This window comes from Mauremys reevesii, linkage group 2 (genome assembly GCF_016161935.1).
Source record: "Mauremys reevesii isolate NIE-2019 linkage group 2, ASM1616193v1, whole genome shotgun sequence".
NCBI lineage: Eukaryota > Metazoa > Chordata > Testudines > Geoemydidae > Mauremys > Mauremys reevesii.
Window position 1 is genome coordinate 115,860,806 of NC_052624.1, and position 20,764 is coordinate 115,881,569.

At 41.3% G+C, this 20,764-nt stretch overlaps 1 protein-coding gene across 7 annotated transcripts in view; it reads right to left on the reverse strand.

The window, feature by feature from the left end:
- TEX10 (testis expressed 10) overlaps window positions 1–20,764 on the reverse strand; it is a 120,263-nt gene that overhangs the window by 54,287 nt on the left and 45,212 nt on the right. For all 7 annotated transcript variants that reach the window (XM_039525069.1, XM_039525071.1, XM_039525075.1 and 4 more), the window contains exons 9-10: window positions 18,378–18,555; window positions 4,543–4,631 (exon numbers count right to left, since the gene is read on the reverse strand). In XM_039525069.1, coding sequence (XP_039381003.1) covers window positions 4,543–4,631; window positions 18,378–18,555 — 267 coding nt within the window. The remainder of the gene's footprint in view (window positions 1–4,542; window positions 4,632–18,377; window positions 18,556–20,764) is intronic.

Genomic DNA, 20,764 nt, shown 5'->3' on the forward strand with positions numbered 1-20,764 from the left:
CCTAATGGAGCCTGAGGCATAGTCTTGCATGCTGCACCATGTAAATGAATGGGGCCCTGTGACCTAAAAGTCTCAGACAAAAACGTAATAGGGTGGTCCTTGACGTGTGCCATTAGTGACATGATCATGTGAAACGGCGTTCTGGGAGGAAGGCCTTGGCCTGGGTGGAGTCAAGCACAGCTCTGATAAGCTCTATCCTCTGCTCCGGAGTGAGAATAGACTTTAATAGACAATAGGTTTAATCAGCAGGCCCGAGGCCCATCAAGTCGACTGTTTGAGGTGGATTCTGGACTCTACCTGAGCCTTGGACTGGCTTCTGATTAGCCAGTCATCCAGATACAGGTAGACTTGCATCCCGTCTTCTCAGGAAAGTCGCCACTACCGCCATGCACTTTGTAAACACTCGCGGGGCCATTGATAGGCCAAACTGGAGAACCAGGAATTGGTAGTGGGCCTGGTTCACAAAAAACCTGAGGAACCTTCTGTGGCCTTGGAAGATCAAAATGAGAAAATAGGCATCTCTTAAATCGAGAGCAGAGTACCAGTCCCTGGGATCCGCAGGGGAGGAATAATAGAAGCCAGGGAGACCATGCGGAACTTCAGTTTCTTGACATAGCCATTGAGTCGGCACAAGCCTAGAATAGGTCTGAGACCACCCTTGAGGTCCTGTAGGGATTGCTGGACCTCAGGAGACCAGAGGACTGTAGCCACGAGCTCTTAAGCATGGCCACCGCGGAGGCCACGGACCTGGCCACCATGTCCACCATATCCAGGGATGCCTGCAAGGAGGCCCAAGCTATTACCTTCCCCTTCTCCACCAGTGAGGAGGAGAACTCCTGCCTGGACTCTTGGGGAAGCGAGTCTTTGAACTTCAACATGGAGTCCCACACACTGAAGTTGTACCTGTCCAGCAACGCCTGCTGGCTGGCGATCCTAAGCTGTAGTCCCCCAGTAGAATAAACCTTTCTATTGAAAAGGTCCAGTTTCTTGGAGTCATTTGCTTTAGGAGTTGCCCCTTGTAGGCCCCGACTCTCCCATTCATTGACCGCTGAGACCACCAAGGTCCCCAGGGGGCAGGAGGGAGAGATGAGAATATAGGAACTCGTAACTTTTTTCGATGTGGGGGGAAGGGAGGCAGGGGTTTGCAACAGGGCTTTCAGTGGGTCCATAATGGCTTCATTGAGAGGTAGAACAACTATCGACATACCCACAGCAACCAAGATGTCAAACAGGCTATGGGAGGATTCTTTCATTATCTCTGCTTGCAAGCCTGTTTGAGGCCAACCTCTTCAATAGCTCCAGGTGGGCCTTATAATCATCTTGAGGAGGCGACACATCCACCCCGACACTGCCTCATCCGGGGAGGAGGGTGAGGCAGCCTGCACATGCAGGGGACCACCTCCTCTCCTTCTGCACTGACGGGATCCCGCAGATTCGCATCCTGAAGTTCAATACTGGGCTCAATGCCGAAGTCCAGGTTGGGCACTGCCCAATGAGACGGAGGCACTCTTCTCTTGGAAGCCTCCGAGTCAGAGCTTTTAGAATGAGTCCCTGGCATTGGGGCAAACCCCAAAGGGTTCCAAAAGGGCGAACAGTGACCACTAGACCAAGGACACGGTGGGCACACCTGTGCTGGGGTCCATGATGGGGCTTGGATGGCTGGAGGGATAACAAGGGCGACTCCTTGGATGGGAGGAGTTTGACCCAACCTTCAAATCAGCTAACAAGATTTCCTCCAGGAATCATGATGGTGTGGTTCCTACTGGTGCCAGAAATTGGTGCTGAGGCTGGGAGGCTTGCATCGGGGCCAGCCACGACAGCTTCCTTCTAGAGGTACTGCAGGGTCTGGAACCAGATGACAGCTGGGGGCTACATGTTCCTCCTGCCCACTGGCACCAATGCTGCCGATTCTTGTACTGCCGGTGATACTGAAAGTGACAGCAGGTCTCTGGCCTCAGCAAATGCCTCCGGGCAAAACTCCACTAGCTGATGGAGAAGCGCCAACTAAACTATATAACTAAGCAACTGTTCACACTCTAACTATACACAATATGAAGAAACAAATAAAAATGAAGAGCACTAAGAACAGCTTGCCATAGCATGCAGAGCAGTTTCAGCGAACATCACTGGCAGTAAGGAGGAACTGAAGGGGCGCAGGCTCAGCCAGGCCCTTTATACCAGCGCTGTGAGCACACAGCACCAGAGCCAACCCAATGGGTACCATTGAGGGAAAAATTTCTGGCGACTGCTCGGGGCACACACACACCTACAGTGGAATGGCCATGTCCAGGCACTCAATGAAGAATCACACTTTCCCTCCCGCATGGTTTCCAGTGTTGTTGCTTTCTGGTACCAGAGAGCTGAGAGGAACAGTGTGGCAGAAGTTGGTTATCTGGGATACAGGATGGAGTGTTTTTTTATTTTAACTATTTTTTTTTAATATGGGCAACCAAGTAAATGTATAGATATTAAACTCTGGAATGTGACTCTCAGAGTTAAAAGGAAACATATGTATGTTAATTTAGTTACCTATAAAAGTCTGGAGGTAAACTGGACAGCAGGGGGCATGCAGTGAGAGAGAGGAGGCTGTGCAGAGAGTCTGAGGAGAACGGGAAAGAGGAGTCTACAAAGGGACCATAATGGGCAAGTAGCGAAAAATGGGGGATTCGGGGCAATGTTGAGCGAGGTCAGGAATGTACACTGGGTCAGGAATGTGAGAAGAGGTTCATATGCAGGGGGATCCTGTGTTGGTGAAACCAGGACTGTGCACTGGTCTTGATGATTGGAACAGGGAGCCCAGTCCCTTTGTGTCAAGGCACCAGTGAATGAAAGGCTACCCACAACAGCACTACTGCCTCAGCTCCATTGTGCACTCAGGCAACATCACTGGGGCCATAAATTGAAGACATCAGCCCTCAGAGACTGGTCATCTTCCTACCTCCCCAATTCTTAGGCCCCACTCTTTGGACAGCACTCATCTCTCCTCAATACAATCCTTCATCCCTCCCAAAGCCACACATCTGTTTCCCTCTGCTCCTTCCCATAACCCCACTCTACCCTGAACCCCTCACTGTCCCCTCTCAGCTCCTGACACCAGGAAGCAGCACTGTGGGGAGCCTTGGAAATGCATAGAGATGAGCAAGAATATGATCGGGGTAGGAATAGAAGGAGGAGAAATATGAAGCTTATTTTTCCATTAAGATTATTCAAGATTTAAAAAGCTTTGAAAAATGCCAAGTTTCTTAGAGAACACATTTTAAAATAAATTTTAACTCAATTTTTCAGAAAACTTGTTCTGTAACTCAAATAGAGTAAATACAGTAATTTTATCAAAGATATATTGTATTCTTCATATAAAGCAAAGAAGCTGAAATCCTGCTTTAAGTGTAAAACTCAGTTCATCATTAACTCCAGAGTCATGACCAGAGATTCCATAAGATCACCACCAGGGATAAAAAAAAGGCATTGAAATAGGAGTTGCTACTGTGCCTATTTTTATAAGTGCTGTTTCTGTGCATGCAACAAGGCACAGAGCCCATCCTAGGCTAACGGCTTTTCACAGTTCTGGAATCCATGCAGCATAATGCTCAGCTCCAAAAGTGGAGAACAAAAGAAGCTGGGATCTGCATAAGTAATTTCACAAAGGGAAAATTGCAATATCCAGTTTCACATGTGTAAAATATCAATTGTGGCACTAAGGATGCACAGTACACTAGTTTCACACTAATAATTTCTCCCTCTGATTGAGGATTACATATATGTTAAATATGAAATATGAAATCCAAACTGCTTCTTTGCTACTCATGCACAAAACCTCACTCCCCACCTTGGTCTGCCAGATTTAACCATCCAGACACATAGGAGAGCACATCTTTTATCCTCTTTGTTTGGGAAAGTCTTGGGACTTGACTTTTATTTGCATCAGTGTTCAGTGGTTGGTAATAATTCTGTTTATCTAAAGAGCACTGGAAGCCCACTCTATTGTGTTTGACTTTATATTTGGATGTTATGTTTTTAATATTGTTTGGGGCACTATCACAATCAGATTGGTGCTCATTAATTCTAGTATCAATCAAAATAAAACAGCTATGCAATTCACTTAAAGCAAGAATAATTTTTTTTCCTTGCTCAAATAATTCAAACATTGCTGAATAGATTTTCTTCAAGTTTTCAAAAAGAAAACAGAGAACCATAGGGTGATAAGGGACCGCAAGCGTCATCTAATCTAACCCCCTGCCAAGATTCAGTACATATCTGTATACTGAAACAAAATATGAAAAATATTCAGTCCACATGGTAACTGAGGGTGAAAGAGTAAGCCATTAAAAATAGGAAATAAGAATGAAAGTCCTTTCTCACCCATAACCAAAGCATATCACAATGCTAGAATTTCTGATCTTTTTTCCATTGTGTACAAGTATTTAACTAATATTTATCATTAATCTACTTTATACAGTCATTATACTAAATGAGATCCAATATCACTTTATCACAATCAATTTCATGTTCTTAATTTCAATTTATAAAATTCAAATGGATTACCTGTAAGTGTTGAAAACAAGAAGCTGAAGTAGTCCACATCGTTCACTGAATTGTCCTGCACTTGGCATTTCCATCCAGCAAAGGAAGATCTGTTTAAAAACAAAAACAATGGGAGGGCTATTATAAAACACTATAATTAAAAGTACACGTCTGGAAATTAAACATTAATATAATCAATTTACAAATCAAATCAGCATGCGTTATTTTTAGCACACCTGCCCCCAACTGTTAAAGTAAAACTTATACCAGCTTCACCCAATTTTATTTGCCTATTTGGGTGTTTTGTTTGTTGTTTTTAAATGGATAACAGAAAACTTTCCTCCTCTACGACTGTCATCAAAGGTGGCCTGTAGATTGTGTTACTGACCTGTAAATTTTCATAACTATTGATACAACACTTATGGGGAAAAAATAGCAGCCACCAGACACAATAACTTAGACCAATTATATTTTACCTGGAACCTTATTTTACATTTGATGTTATAGATTTAAAGTAAAACTATTTTTTTAAAATAAAAAAGTCACTATTTTGCAAGGCCAAGTTATATTTTTCATTATATTCAGTAACTTTAAAATATCTCTTTTTACACGACAATGGAGTCCATTAAATAGTAGTGTCAGCATATATTTAGAATGGATAAGGATCTTAAACACAGAAATTATAATTAAAAAAAAAACATACAGAGAAAGAGACCTAACTTAAAACTTGCTCTGAAGTCTCTCATGTGTTATATTTTTTTAATAGGTAAGACATAATGCAGAGCTAATAGCACCACCTATTAAGGTTGCCCAACACTTCCTATTATAAGACTTTGTTTTCAGTTGCTTGTAACTTTGTCAAACTAATTATTTGGGTTGAAATTTCCCAGGCTGCGTGTCTGCCTCAGCCAAAATGGTTCAGCCATCTCCAAGAATGAGATTAGGGGGAACATATGGTGCTTTGCCCATGTTAACTTTTGGTGACCTTTTCTTTGAGAAGCACTAGCACCCCCCAAGATTTGAAGCAGAAACTTGACGTGGGGTGGCCTGTTTGTCAGGGATGAGACTTTTCCTGCAACCATGAAAATCCACCCAAATTTGGCCAAGTTATAAGCCTTTGAGAAAACTGCAGTTCACACATGCTCAGTACAGAGATGCTAGAATCTTTGTAGCTTAATTCCCCCAAAATTCTGCCTGCCCTAATCATACTCCATCCCAGGGCTTCAGGGGCCCAAGCAGGATTTCTGTGCAATTACAGCACTGGACTGTTCTAATCCATGCTGGGTCCTGATCCAGGCACCAGAACTGTACACAGGGAGCCAGTCTCTCTTTTAGTTTCAATGCACCCTTTGCTGATACCCAAGTAGCTTGGAGAGAGAAGCTGCCTGAATTGCATGCAGAGGAGACAAGAGCTATACCTGGGGAGTACAGACAGGGACAAGGAGCCTGGGAGATAAGGGGGCCTCAGAGCCAGTCCTGGTTAGGCAAAGAGACTGGAACTGGGAGCCGGGGGAAGCAGAGAAAATTGAGACTAGATGGGCAAGGAGAGAGGTGTCAGGGAGGGAAAGATTTATTGGATAAACACTAATTTCCTTTTTTATTTTTTCCCCCCTGGGGGTGTTTTATTTGTGTTCATTAGTTAAAACCAAAAATCAGAAGCCCTTCCTACAGTGGAAGCCCTGGTGAAGACAATGGCAGACTACACAGAGGACAGTTCTCTATTCAATGACAGGGAGGACTCTTTTCCGTGACGGTGAGGAGTAGACCTCTAGAGGCTGTAAAGATGTGTAAGGTGCCCTGGTTCTTCCTACTCTCAACTACCAAGGCCAGGATCGATGCTGAGAGGTGTGACAACACAGCCAGAGTTGTGCTTGTTGAGTCCAGAGTTGTAGGCTGCTCCTTCTCTCCAGCCCATGATGCTGTGCGGGGCTTGAAGAATTTCCCTCCAGAGGCCTTGCCATATCAGTCCTTATGGGAAGGCACAGAACTCCTGCCTTGGTCTCAGAGAGCCCATTTCAGGGCCTGACTTCAACACTGGAAGTGATGGTGATACTGACTTTGACATCAATGTGGAGGTCAGGCCAGGTGTTGGGGCGGAGGTGGGCAAACTACAGCCACATCTGGCCCGTGAGACCCTCCTGCCCGGCCCCTGAGCTCCTGGCCCAGGAGGCTAGCCCCTGGCCTCTCCCCTGCTGTCCCCCCTCCCCCGCAGCCTCAGCTCACTGTGCTGCCGGCACAATGCTCTGGGCGGTGAGCTCTTGCCGGGCAGCGGAGCTGCAGAGCCGCAGCCTGTCCTGGTGCTCTGGGCAGCACGGCTGTAGCACCACCAGTCACCAGTGCTCCAGACAGCATGGTAAGGGAGCAGGGGGGGTTGGATAGAGGGCAGGAGAGTTCAGGGTGGTGGTCAGGAAGGAGAGGGAGGGTTGGATGGGATGGCGGGGGGCAGTCGGGGCAGGAGTTACGGGGGCGGTCAGGGAGAAGGGGTGGTTGGATAGGGCAGGGGTCCTGGGGGGGCCAACAGGGGGCGAGGAATGGGGGGGTTGGATGGGGCAGGAGTCCTGGGTGGGAGGGGGCGTCAGGAGGCATCAGGGGGCGAGGAGCCGGGGGCGGGGTCGGATAGGGGGCAGGGCCAGGCCACATCTGGCTGTTTGGGGAGACACCGCCTCCCCTAACCGGCCTTCCATACAATTTCAGAAACCCGATGTGGCCCTCAGGCCAAAAAGTTTACCCACCCCTGTGCTAGTGTGTTGATGCTAGATCTTTTCTCATTGCTAACTTCTCTGCATCAGCCTTAGGTATCACCTGTCTGCTTGACAGGACACTGAACAATGCTGGCTTGTCCACTAGTATGATTCTGGAGCTCATTTCCTTAGAGTCTGAGGAGACCTTCATGGACTGTTCCAGAAGGTGGAGTTTCATTTTTTGTGTGTGTGACTTGTTCATACTTATGGAGATGGACAAGCATAGCAAACACCTGCCTGCAATTCCCTCAGGCAGAACAGACACCTACTGTGACCATCCTTCAGGGGGATTAGTCCATCACAGGACAGACAGGGCTTGAAGCCCACAGGTTTTAAGTCCACTATTTTGAAAAGCCTACAGAGAGAGCTTATAAAGGGGGATCAAATCACAGCGGTCAAAAATAGGAGCTCACAAGTAGTTCTGTAGATTTTGCAGAATTTAGCCTGAGCTAGGAACTAGCAGGTCAGACACATACCAGTTTCATCTTACTGCCACTATGAGACAAACCTTTCTGTCCCCCTGCAATACCCTCCCTCATTCACTACACAGCTTCCAACTTCTGCAACAAATGAGGAAGGGGTCCTACCAACAACCGTTTCTTTTCTCTCACAATAGAATCCTTAGTCATCACAAGATCAGGTCCATCCAGCTCAGTGAACGAGGGAGGAGTCTGTTGTAATCATTGGGCTTACAACTTTACCTCATTTGTGAGTTCAACTGTGAAAAGTGAGGCCAAGTTTATAAAATGCCACAAAAACCTATAACAAATGCTGATGGGAAGAGGTGAAAAAGCAAGAGAGAAAGACTGAATTAGTCCAAACAAAAAGGCCTAGTAATATAACAAGGACTGTATTAAGATCATGCCTAGTAAACAAGAATATTGTAAAACCAAAAATGAGTGAACCAAATTTGGGGTGTCAAATCAGGCCTCACTGATGGACGATAATAATAATAGGATGGACTATTCCATGCATCACTTCCCTTTGGGGTCCTTAAACAAAGAGATCTTGGGAAGAAAAATTGGCTATTGGAGTGATCTTCATTACCATGGCTTCCACACCCTGGAACCCCAGGCCTTCATCATCCTGATCCTGAGAGACTTCCCAACCAGACCAGGCCAGAAAGAGGGCCCCAAATGACATCATAACCTCTACCATCAGTGGCTGAATCCCAACCACCACTTGGGATATGAGACTCTCTCTACTCAACCCTACCCTCTCATGTTCTTTTTCTTCCCTATCACTATTTCTTTCATATCGCTCTCCTTTATTCATTCTTTCTAATAAGAATCTGACTTAGCCAACCAAGACTGTATATTTTGCAATGTTGTTGTGAGCCTGTGACCAGAAAGCAGCAGCTCAAAGCAATACCCTTAACAGTCCAATGCTGGCACAAGTTGCCAGATCTCAAAGCAGCTAAGACAGCATGCTGTGACAGTGTTTGCAAGAGAGAGTCAGCAAGAGACAGAAACTGCATTTTCCATGTTTGCTATTCTTTTCTTTCCATTTTTGATTGTCTTGTTTTGCCTTTTTAGGGAATGGGATTGGATTTAAACACGACCACCAATAACAATAGCTCCAGCCCATCTTTTTCCCCAAAAGGACAGTAAATTACCATCTTTAATACCATCTACAAGATTGTCAAACAAGGATGGGGGAGGGGGAAGAGGGCTGCTTCTTTCTAAAATCTCTCTTTAGCAAAAGGGAAAAAGGAATGTTAATATGAAAGCCTTACTTAATATTTTACATTTCAAATGCTTTAACTGTTTCTTCCTTCTTTTCCTGCAGCCTTAATAAAAGGTTAGAAAGATTTTTAATGGTGTGGTTGCCATGGCACTAAGCAGGCTGAAGTCTGTACAACAAACCCTAAATCTTGTTTAAAATCGTTTAATGTTGGACAGTGACAGGATTATGTTAACACTTTTGACTCTTTGGGCCCCTTTATTCCATCTAAATGAATACAAGTCTCATATGGAAAAAATAATGTGACCATATAATTAAAAGACTATCATAATACATATGCACAAGAGAGCCACACTAAAGTTGCACAAGCAACCTTTGTTCTGACATTTCCTAACTTTAATAATCAAAAGTTGCAAAGTCAAGTAATGTTATTTTAACAGGTTTTTTATGTAATTATCAAATGCACAGAACATGCTCTAGGAGCCAGGAGATTTAGGTGCTGTGCCTGGCTATTCCATTTACTGTGAGACTTCAAGTAAGCCATTTACGCTCTCTGTGCCTCAGTTTCCTCATCTGTACAACAGATCACTTATTTGATGATGGGGCTAGGCTGTTTTCAGTGGTGGGAGATGACAGAACAAGAAGCAATGGTCTCAACTACAGTGGGAGAGGTCTAGTTGGATATTAGAAAAACTATTTCACTAGGAGGGTGGTGAAGCACTGGAATGGGTTACCTAGGGAGGTGGTGGAATTTCCTTTCTTAGAGGTTTTTAAGGCCCAGCTTGACAAAGCCCTGGCTGGGATGATTTAGTTGGGGTTGGTCCTGCTTTGAGCAGGGGGTTGGACTAGGTGACCTCCTGAGGTCTCTTCCAACCCTAATCGTCTATGATTCTATTTGCCAGAGGGTATGTGACGTTCAATTAATTGTATGGGAATACTTTGAGAGCTTCAGATGAAAGTTTCTATAGACACCCAAAGTATTAGCATAGCCAAATACTGTGATACTAATATCTGCTGTGTGAAGCTAATCTATAAATTAAATACCAGACTAATGTGGTCACCCTTTCCATAGGATCCAAATATCTAGTTAAAACTATTACTTTTTGAGGTTCATGGAGGTGATTAGGAAATGGGATCAAAATGTTCAGTATAAAGAGAAACCTCAATTTCAATGAATAAATGTAGATGCATTACAAACAGGTGAAAATAGCAAACTATCTTGCACACAAATTGTAAATATATTAATACTTTCACAAATAACTAAACTATATGTGCATTTCTAAAAATATATTTAAACACTGCTCGTAATTTATAAGTTAGAAATATTTAACTCTTAAAACATGCCTTTTGTACTCTCCAATAGATGGGGGAGGAGATATATTTAAATGTAAGTTTTAGTTTCCCTTTTTTGAATAAATTCGTTTTATCAAAGATAGGAATCTAACTGTTACAGAACTGTTGATGAGCGGGACCTCTTCAATCATCTAGTCCAAACCCTAAATTAACGATGATAAACTGTACACTATAATTTCCATAATTTTATCTAATCTCAATGAGAATCTCTCTATTGAGCATGTTGTAACTGCATCATTAGGCAACCTGTTCAACAGACCAATTGTTATTAAAAATCAAAGTTGAACCTTATTAACTTAAGCTCACTGCTTCTTTTGCTATTCATGTCACAGATTTTCCAGGTAGCAGCAGTTGTCAAAAGCCTCCTTTCTTACTTGTATTTGGCAAGAAAGTTGTGACCTTTTCTTTCAGATGCAGCCCTTGCTACTTTTATCAATGCCTTTATAATCTCCACTTTGCATTATTGGAATATACTCTATAGGACTATACCTCAAAACCACTGTGAAACTGCAGTTAGTGCAGAATGTGGCTATATCCCAAAAGGAGTCCATTATATTCATGCTTTGTGATCTATGCTAGCTACCAAATGATTTCTAAGTGAAGTTTAAGGTGTTGATTTTAACATATAAAGCCCTACATGGATCTTAACTATTTCTGAAACATCTCTTTCCATGTGATATCGTGGCAGCTACAACATACAAGGTGCTTGAGATAACAAATCCCTAGCTTAAATGGGAGGAGGTTGGGGTTCTCAACTCTGCAATACACTCTCTTACCCTCTTCCAGGCAGCCTGAGCTCAGATTTACTGACAGGAAATGTAGTAATTGAAAAATATTCATTTGCACTTTGAAATCCCTTACCTCTCCCACCATCATCTTTATTTTTGATGACAAACTTTTACTCTCCAAAAACTGACTAACAAATACAAAAACTACCTTTATTTCTTTAAAATAACCCACAAATTAAAGAAAGAAAACAGCAGAAATAGTACTGTTTAAGACATGCATGAAAGAGGTGCTGAGGCAGACACACAGCAGCTGCTAAGGCACACACATGCTACATATAGCACTCTTGGACATATTCTTCACATATATTATCAAATCTTTCAATAAGCCCTGTTGTTGAGGCATTATAGGCTACCTTTCAAACATATGCATCTGAAAAGCACATACAAAATGTGCAAATGGACACATATGGTAACTGCTCACAATTACATTTTCAAGGAACAGGTATGCAGGTAAAGTTTAATGCATTAGAGGAAAGAACTAAAATAAATGGGTTTAGGACACAGGGTGTAGCCACTTGCGTTTGCATATGATTTAACATAATTAGGGATGTAAATTCTGCTACTAGTTTAGTTAAGGGTAGTTAGGGTTTGTCCACAGAAGAAAGTTGCACTGGATTAACTAAGTCAGCCAGCACCTATGAGACAAGGGAGACATTCCTCAGAAGCCTCCAACTTTGTCATGAGACACCTCTACCTTCCCTTCAGTCTTCCAAATTTGCACTCCACCATCATTCTGAAGCTACACAGTGTTTAGTTATACAGCTTCTTTCTCCTATTGAAGTATACTGTAAAAGGTTTCATAACCCAGGGATGCAGAAAATAAGATGGGTCTCCCAAAATGACAGAAGGAGTCACCATCATTATAGTGCTTAGTCATCTTGGGAGCAAAATAAATTTTTTCCATTGCATAAAACAGCTGAATTTCTAAATAACCTGGCATCATGGACCTTTCCAGACTACCCCCGTACTAATATTGATGAATTTTTCAGAGCAGTCAACCTGGCCTTGCAGCTTGATGAAGAAACACCCTTTCTGTTGGTGAATTCTGAAACTAGTGTAGGAGGCAAAGAATAACTATCTGGGTCCCAACAATGACCCCCCTACAATTTGGAAACCCCAACCAAGCAAATCCATCAATAATCTCCCATGTATTGGCAAGCTTTCTGAGCCTGACCCAGGTCTGCAGCACTCTCCTCCATGACAACAGCCCTGACAGTTACTCTACTAATACACCAAACTGGTTACCTACTAAATAGCAGCAATTGGGTTTGGCAAGCTTCCAGATGGTGACCACCACATATTCTCCACCATCTGAGGGGAATTCTCATGTTGGTGTTCCACCGCTTTGGGGTGAGCTCTGCTCAGATCTCTAGGAAAGCAGCCTGAAATTCTGCAGCCACTGCAGGTCATCCCAGTTGTACACGACTATCCTGTTCCACCAGTTGGATCCAATTGGCTGAGCCCACAAACAGTGCTCCACCAAGAGAAATGCTCCAGGAAAATGTCATGCAGAAGTATCTACTTGATTTCGTCCTCCTCCAGCAGTCTTTCTACATCATCATGGATGTCCCTCAAGTCAACCAGCACCATCTGGCTGTGTTGACTGCTAATACCTATGGAGCAGCCTGTTCACGTAAATGACTATCAGGACTGCAGCATTTGTCTGGCAAAAGTTGCCCAAAAAAAATCAGGTGAATTATAAGACAACTGGAGAAGAATCATGTGGGTTATTGTTTAGTTTGATCCCAAGTTCCAGAACTGCAGTGGGTTTCAACAAGTATCCCATAATTCAAAGACCTAAGTGGTAGGACACTGCACCAGAATATTGTATGGTTATTTTTTAAAAGCATAGATCTGGGTGGATGCAATGATTACATGAAAGTAGCTTAATCCAATATGAACAAAACCATATGGATGGACTTTTTCAGAGTAGATATACTTGTATAGATATAACTGAAAGAGACACTGAAAACTTTCCCATGCTGACAAGCTCTTAAACTGGTTTTGTCAATACCTGTGTGAACATTTATTTTGGCTTAAAAGTGATTTATTTCAGTTTAGCTTAAACCAATTCCTAACTGACTTAAGACAAAGCAAAATAAGGACTGCTTTAAACTGCAGTAAGAGTATCCACACCACCTTTTGCATCAGTTTAAGGAAAGTGGTTTAAAGTCATACAATTAGTGGCTTGAGGACAGCACATTAGGTAAACAGCGCTCACAGCTTTCCCGCCAGATTCAGTTGAGATTTGAACATAAAGCAGGTATTTGACCACTTTGTAATGTGCGAAGAATATAGCATACTCTCCCCAAAATTACAGCACTTGTTCTTTGATGAGTACTGAATTAACGTTTTGCAAATTTACAAGTAAACCCATTAATTTGGGAGTTAAAGAATCTATTTAAAATTAATTGTAAGAAAATAAGCACACTGTCAATTTTTTGTCTCAAATGATCTCAGCCCAGGCATTATCAATTTATACAAAAACTAGCAGAGCTGGATCTTGTAGATTTGGTGCAATCAGTAGATTCAGAATTTTTTTTTTTTAAAGGAACAATGGGAATTTCATCTATTACATTTCTTAAATAAAATTTTTTCCATTAGAGGTCAAATAATGTTCTCCTTCAGAAAAACTCAAATATGCTCTACTGTCTTTCGTTCTGAGTGGGACTGAGGCCAGGCTACCCTTAGTAAAAGTGGTCCATCCATTTGCTCCACATGCTGCTCCTTTCTGCCACCTAACAGCACTGGGGAACTACTATTTTCCAGAAAAGCAGGTTGACTCCATGAGAGAAAAAGAAAATTGACACTTTCTAATGTCTTAAAAAATTAGTTCACAAACACTAATGTGCATTAATTATAATTTTGTGTGTATTGCCTCGTGTCACTCTGGTGCTGAGGGAAGCCTTAACTGGATTTGATTTTCTTTTAAGTCTAATATATACTCCTCTGAAGTTCCTGGGTTTATAATGCTCGTTTTGGGGATAATTACAATGTCCCTGTAATATTTTTATCCTAAATGTGTACTGTCTGTCTAGAAAAGTATCCTGTTTCTGACAGCATAATACCCTAAATTTTTACCCAAAATATTTACTTTCAACATTAACTCCAATTTAATATAGGTTTTGTCTAAGAATATACATTTGTGTGTTTCTGGCAATATACACACAAATATACTCACATATACAGGTAACGTGGCTTGCCGTGTAGGGATAACTACAAGGAAAGACCCTTTTAAGACAGGAAAAACAATTATCAAATATAACGACGAGTCAACGGTGCTGCTGAACAGGATCTATTTAAAGTATCTGACAGATAAGCAGGTGGTTTGAACTAAAAGAAACTTGTACATGAAAACGTATCCTCCACAAAACAGAACTTGAATAGAAGTAAAACAGTGCCATCTAGCGGCAATCCAACAGGTACAGAATACTGAAGAATCTGGAGGGATTGATTTATATAAACTTGTGGAATACATGTGTTTTACCTATACAATTATGTGGCTACAGAATATGAAGCAGCACCAAGCTCTTGCTATCAAACTGTGCAGAAGTCTGTCTTAATGTTTTGGGTTTTTGAAAAAAAAACTTTCTAAATACAAAGAAAGGCAAACTGATGAAAACAGAGGTCAGCAATGGGCCTTTCAGAACAGATACTGAAAAAGGTTTAACTGGTAATGTACATGGGGACAAGAACATTTTGATTTTCACTCAGTCACGTTTTCTGTTGCAAGGTTGAAAATGGCTTGTTCCAATCTACACTGGCAGTTGATTGATTTTCAAAAATGGTTCGGGGGGAACTATCGCAGATATCAGTTTTCAGCGGTTATTTTTCCTTATGTAGATGGGAATGTAGGAATTGCCTTATTAGATCAAAACAATGGTTTGCCTAGAATACTATCCTGTGTCTAAGAGCGGACAACACCAGATGCTTCAAAGGAAAGTGCCAGAAACGCTGCAACAGGCAATTATAGAGTAATCTGCCCACAAGACAAGTTTCTTAGGGATAGTCTGCACAAGACGTTATACAGATATAATCATACTGGTATACTTAAGCCACGATTGTTATACTGGTATAACTCTCTGTGTGGACACTCATTCTGCAATTAGTGTCTTTTTCCTGTTTAGTTTAAATTGCATCCAAAGTATTAACTGAACCGAGAAAAGGCATTCTTATTCTGAAATAATAGTGTCCCCACAGGGAGTTACATTGGTTTAATTCATACTTTACCCTTTTACCAGTGTAACTTCCCATGTAGATAAGCCCCTCCATCCACTAGAGGTAGGTTTATGCCCTGAAACAGGAGTTCACATGCCTTTTAAAAAAAAATTTAAATCTCTATTACTGTAACTTTGAATGTTCTCATTATTCATAAGTGTCCAATTATTTTCAAAGCTTGGTAAGCTATTCATCTCAGAGGGGCCTGACTGTAAACCTGTGCAGTGTTTTCTTTCTGGCTGCCTCTACCAGTCAGCATTCTTTATTTTTATTTTTTAATCTCCCCAGCAAGAGGAGATTGCTGGAGAAGTCTGGATGCTGATGCTTTAACCACCATCTTGTCTAACTATTCAGAGTAGATCTATGCAACAAAATGGTAAAATGTCTGTCTACAGCAGATTTCTCACGGTTGCTACCATCCATGGAGCTCTACTTGTAGTAGCAACAATCAGAAATTTTAATTAAAAAAAAATCTAGTTGTAGATGAGGCCCTGAGTCCACAGACAGACTGAAACAACAGGATGTGCATAGTCACAGTCACCACAGTGGGGTGTTGATTCCAACATACTAATGACAATTTAAATATCAATTTTGTTAACTTGCTCACTGCTAGTCCTTTTAAGCAGGAATATCCCATTTAATGTTCTTATTCATAATTGCTGTTTGAAGTAGGAAATACTGGAGTGGAGAGCAGTGGGTCAAGTTGGTTGTTGTCACGGATCACTAGGGTAGAAGACTAGAAGTTCAAAGCCCCTTATGGCCCCCACCCCCAACAAATTCAAAATCACTCTTTGCCTCTGCCTGCAAAGAAGAAGGGTAGATTAGATGCATTATTTCTCCACTGCCAAAAGTCTTAACTATCTCCTAGGTGCCAAAAATCTTAACTACCTCCCACGCCTTCTGAGGTGCCAAAAGAACCAACTGTCCCCTACCCGGCTGCCAAAATCTCCAGCTTCCTGACAACTTCCAGAATGCAGTAATGCGTTTAATACAAAAATCTGCCACACTCTGAAAAATTGAGACAGCATAAAGTAAATTTTATTTAATATCAAAATAAACACCACAAGGAAAACCGTCCCCATTGTATTATTCATTTTTGCATTTATTTCAAAATTGAGGCTGCCACTGAACTTCCAATATATGGCCAGGGGCTATACCACAGAATTTTATTTCTAACTTGCCACAAACTGCACAGGCCCTTAATCTTATAATACATGATAACATTGTATGTACAATTTTTATTGGCATCATTTTGTGCATGGTTGCATTATTCACTAGTGGTCAACCTATAAACAAGTTATGCAGGTTCTCCTAAACTAGTACAAATAAAATTTTTATACCACACCCCACCATTATGCATTGTGTTATGCACCACACACTTTACCGAAAAACTATTTCTTAAATTTTAGAGTTTTAAAAAATTGTGTGAATTTCTCAATCCTTTACCTATAGTTTATTTATCTGGAGTCCAACTGTAGGAGGGAGAAAAAAATTAAACTTAAAGATACCTTCTGTTACAGAGCCACAATATTGGTGCTACCTCCCTAGCTTCGGAATAGTCTCTTGGGAGAAACTCTTCAGTGTGCCAGACACCTAAGGGTCTCGCTCTTCCTTTAAGGTAGGCCACACGGCCTCACCACCTCCTGTGGCCAAACATCTGTGGCTCCAAAACTCCAGTTTCACACTGCAAGCTTTGTTCAGTGAGGCCAACTTAGGCCTGGTCTACATGGGGGGGGGGGGGGGGGGAAGTGGGGGAGGAGCATTAAATTGATCCCCGTTAGATTGATCACTACCCGCCAATCCGGAGAGACTCTCCTGGTAGAGACTTCTACACTCTTCAGGGATTAATGCACTTTGCCAAGCATTTCCAGTGACATTCAAAACAGCATTGTCAAAACAGTAGGGTTTATTAGTCAACTGGAATACAGCACAGACAGTCCTTAGGTTAGCACAGAAAACTGAAGGTTAAAGCATAGACCATTTCCAGTAGCAAACTTTTCTACCCCCACCCCCAAACACACACCCCTCTCTAGTCCTTTGTTCTCCAGCTGAAGGACGTTTGCTCAGCTTGCTGCTGAGAGGTGAGGAAATCCATCTCCCTCTGGGTTCTTGGTTGCTAGACTCAGTGTCCTAGTGTTTGGATTTGCAATTATCGTCTCAGATTCACCACTGATACAGGGTTAGCCTTGGCCAGTCTTTTTCCAATAACCCATTCAAGCTCAGACAACTAGGCAACATTCATACCTATGTCTCTGAGCCTTCCCTGAGAGCAAACAGTCATTTTCCACCCAAGAGAAACAAAATGTAGCATGCAGGGAAAACTGAGACACACGCAGGCAATAAAAATATTACCTAAAATTCATAAAACCTACAAGTAACCTTTCTTATAAAAAGATACACTTTAAAATATCATGGGTGAAATACTGGCCCCATTAATATTCCTATTGATTTCAGTGGGCCCAGAATTTCATCCAATGACTTTCAAGCTGGATTTCTGAGGCTCTTCCAAGGCAAGGAGCAATTATTAACAAGAGATTAATTATTAATAAGCCATCTGTCTAGCCAGTATCATTAGGCTATTTACCACAGCAGTCAAGGTAGACATTCATCTTAAGGAGGAGTTTGAAGGAGGACGTTTGACTACACTGGATATGACTACACCGATTACTGAGAGTTTCACCATAAGTGAGAGCATGTTAATGTGCCCATGGGGAAAACCAACAAAATGAAAATGGAAGCTGCCATCAATGGCAGAGCAAAGGGGACAGATCATAACACACAGAGATAAGAGACTGGAAAAATTAAGGGGGAACCTGTGGAGGGACTTGATCAAAGAGAAGAACTGAGAACGTGATTTTGACAAGACCATCAAGTTTCCATTTCTGGTTCTGCAGGGCCACGTGATAGCTGACCCTACATGCTGAATTACTACAATGTTTATAAACAATTACAAATTAGTAGTATAATTATTACATGGTGAATGAAAACTCACTGCATAAAATAACTTGATATTTAAGAAAAATAATACTAAGTTAAAAAACCCAAAGCATAGTTAAATAGATGAACATTTTACCTCACATGCAGTATCCCAATGAGGGTGGCAGCTAGATCTGAAGACATTCTTCCCATAATGCAGCAGCGACTTAGAGAAGAAAGTAGGTCGGTTGGTAGACATGGTAGAAAGTATACAAGCTGCACTAAACATTGCTGTGACTCTGCTGGAAGAAGAACCAGAGTGCCATCTAGTGGATCTAAATTTTTAAAAAGGTACACAAAAAAATGAATTACACACTAATATTGCATAAGACTCTGAAGACTGATTAATCTACCAAAGCCCGACTTGTTCCTTCAATTCTAGGACCCATGGTAAATGGATGGCCACTGAGGACTGTTTTCACAAATATAAGAACAAACCAATCAAGAAGTTTGTCTGTAAGGACAAAGTAACAGAGAAGACAAGGAGGGGTAAAGAAATCAGGAAGGCCACTGGGCCTCCTAAGTAGCTGTAAGTATAATAAGTTAAAATTTATTAACAATACCAAGCATTTACAATACATTTTTCATCTTCAAAGCATTTTACAAATATCAGTTAAGTAAAATATCCATATGAATTTTCGTTGTTGCCTAAATGTCAGCTTCTGTACGACGCTTTCTATTTGGGTTTTGGTAACCACTTCCTTTTAGGTTGTCCATGTTTGGATAAGCGTAATCCACTATAAAAAACTCCCATTCAAGCACACATATAGAAAAAGTGATAAACAAAGTAGCCAGACTCTCTGCAGACTCAAGGAAACAACAAAGATTCCATTATTTTAGAAAGCGAAATGTTAGATACTTCTTCACAATTCCAGTATTGCTAACCTCAAGCATTCAAAGATCGTGAGTCTGCCCAAAAATTAAGATTGGTTTAAAAATCTTGAGATTTCTTTAAAAATACTAGATTTAGAGTTCTTTTTAGACATCTTGTGGTTCTTGAGTGTGTAGTGTATGCTTGGGTCACGTTTTCAGACTTCTCTCTGCAACAGTGAAGTACAGAAACTTAATTTTAAAATGAAAACAGATTTTTATAGTATCACTTGACTCTAAGAGTTGGGGCTTTACGAAAAAACAGTAAATATTGCAAGACTCAGGATAAAAACTTGTGAATTAGCAACATCCAGTAAGAAATACTTTCTCCAGGATATTCCAATGCTGCAGAATAATGGAATAGACAGAGAAATTATTATTAAAACAGTAACAAAAAAAACTTTATATAGGGCTTTTCATCCGGATAGACCTCAAAACATTTTACCAACTTTTATACAAAACACAGGAAATTCCTTTCACCCACAAGTGAAATGCGGCCTGCGATGGAACAGAGGAGGAGCTGTTTAACAGCATATCGTAACACTTATTATTCGTATTGCAGTAGCAACTAGCAGCCCCAGTCATGAACCAGGGGGCCTCATTAAGCTAAGTACTATATCAGTGGTTCTCAACCTATTTACCACTGTGGGCCGCATGTGTGTCCCACAATATGTTATGTGGGCTTCATCCAATACTACCTGTATGGACGTGAGGATGTCACATGGGCCACAGCCGTGTGGTGACTGGGCCACACATTGAGAACAACTGCACTATACAAATATAACCAAAAGATGACCCCGACCCAAAGATTAATAATTTTAGTACAAAACATTTTGGAGTTATAAGAGAAGAAAAATACAGCATCCAACTGATACAGGGAAGAACGTAATTTCTTGAAGGGAAAATCTGGGGAAGCAGAATATAATTACTAAACTGGAATTTGGCCAATACAGAAGGGCTAACTTCCGAACTCTTACAACAAATACCGTTCTATAAAAGTCTCATCCAAGGTACATCACCTCTAGGAACTAGGGCTGTCAAACGACTAAAAAATGTAATTGCGTGACTAAAAAAATTATTTGTGCAATTAAACACATTGTTAATAATAGAATACCATTTATCTAAATATTTTTGCATGTCTCCTACATTTTCAAATATATTGATTTCAATTACAACACAGAATACAAAGTGTACAGTGCTCACTTTATGTTTATTACAAATATTTGCACTGTAAAAAACAAAATACTTTTCAATTCAACTCATACAAGTACTGTAGCGCAATCTCTTTATCATGAAAGTTGAACTTACAAATGTAAACTTATGTACAAAAAAACTGCATTAAAAATAAAACATAAAAGTAAAACTTTAGAGCCTACAAGTCCACTCAGCCCTACTTCCTGTTCAGCCAAATCACTCAGACAAACATGTTTCTTTACATTTACTGGAGATAATGCTCCATGCTTCTTGTTTACAATATCACCTGAAAGTGAGAACAGGCATTCGCATGACACTGTTGTAGCCGGTGTTGCAAGATATTTACATGCCACATGCACTAAAGATTCACATGTCCCTTCATGTTTCAACCCCATTCCAGAGGAGATGCATCCATGATGA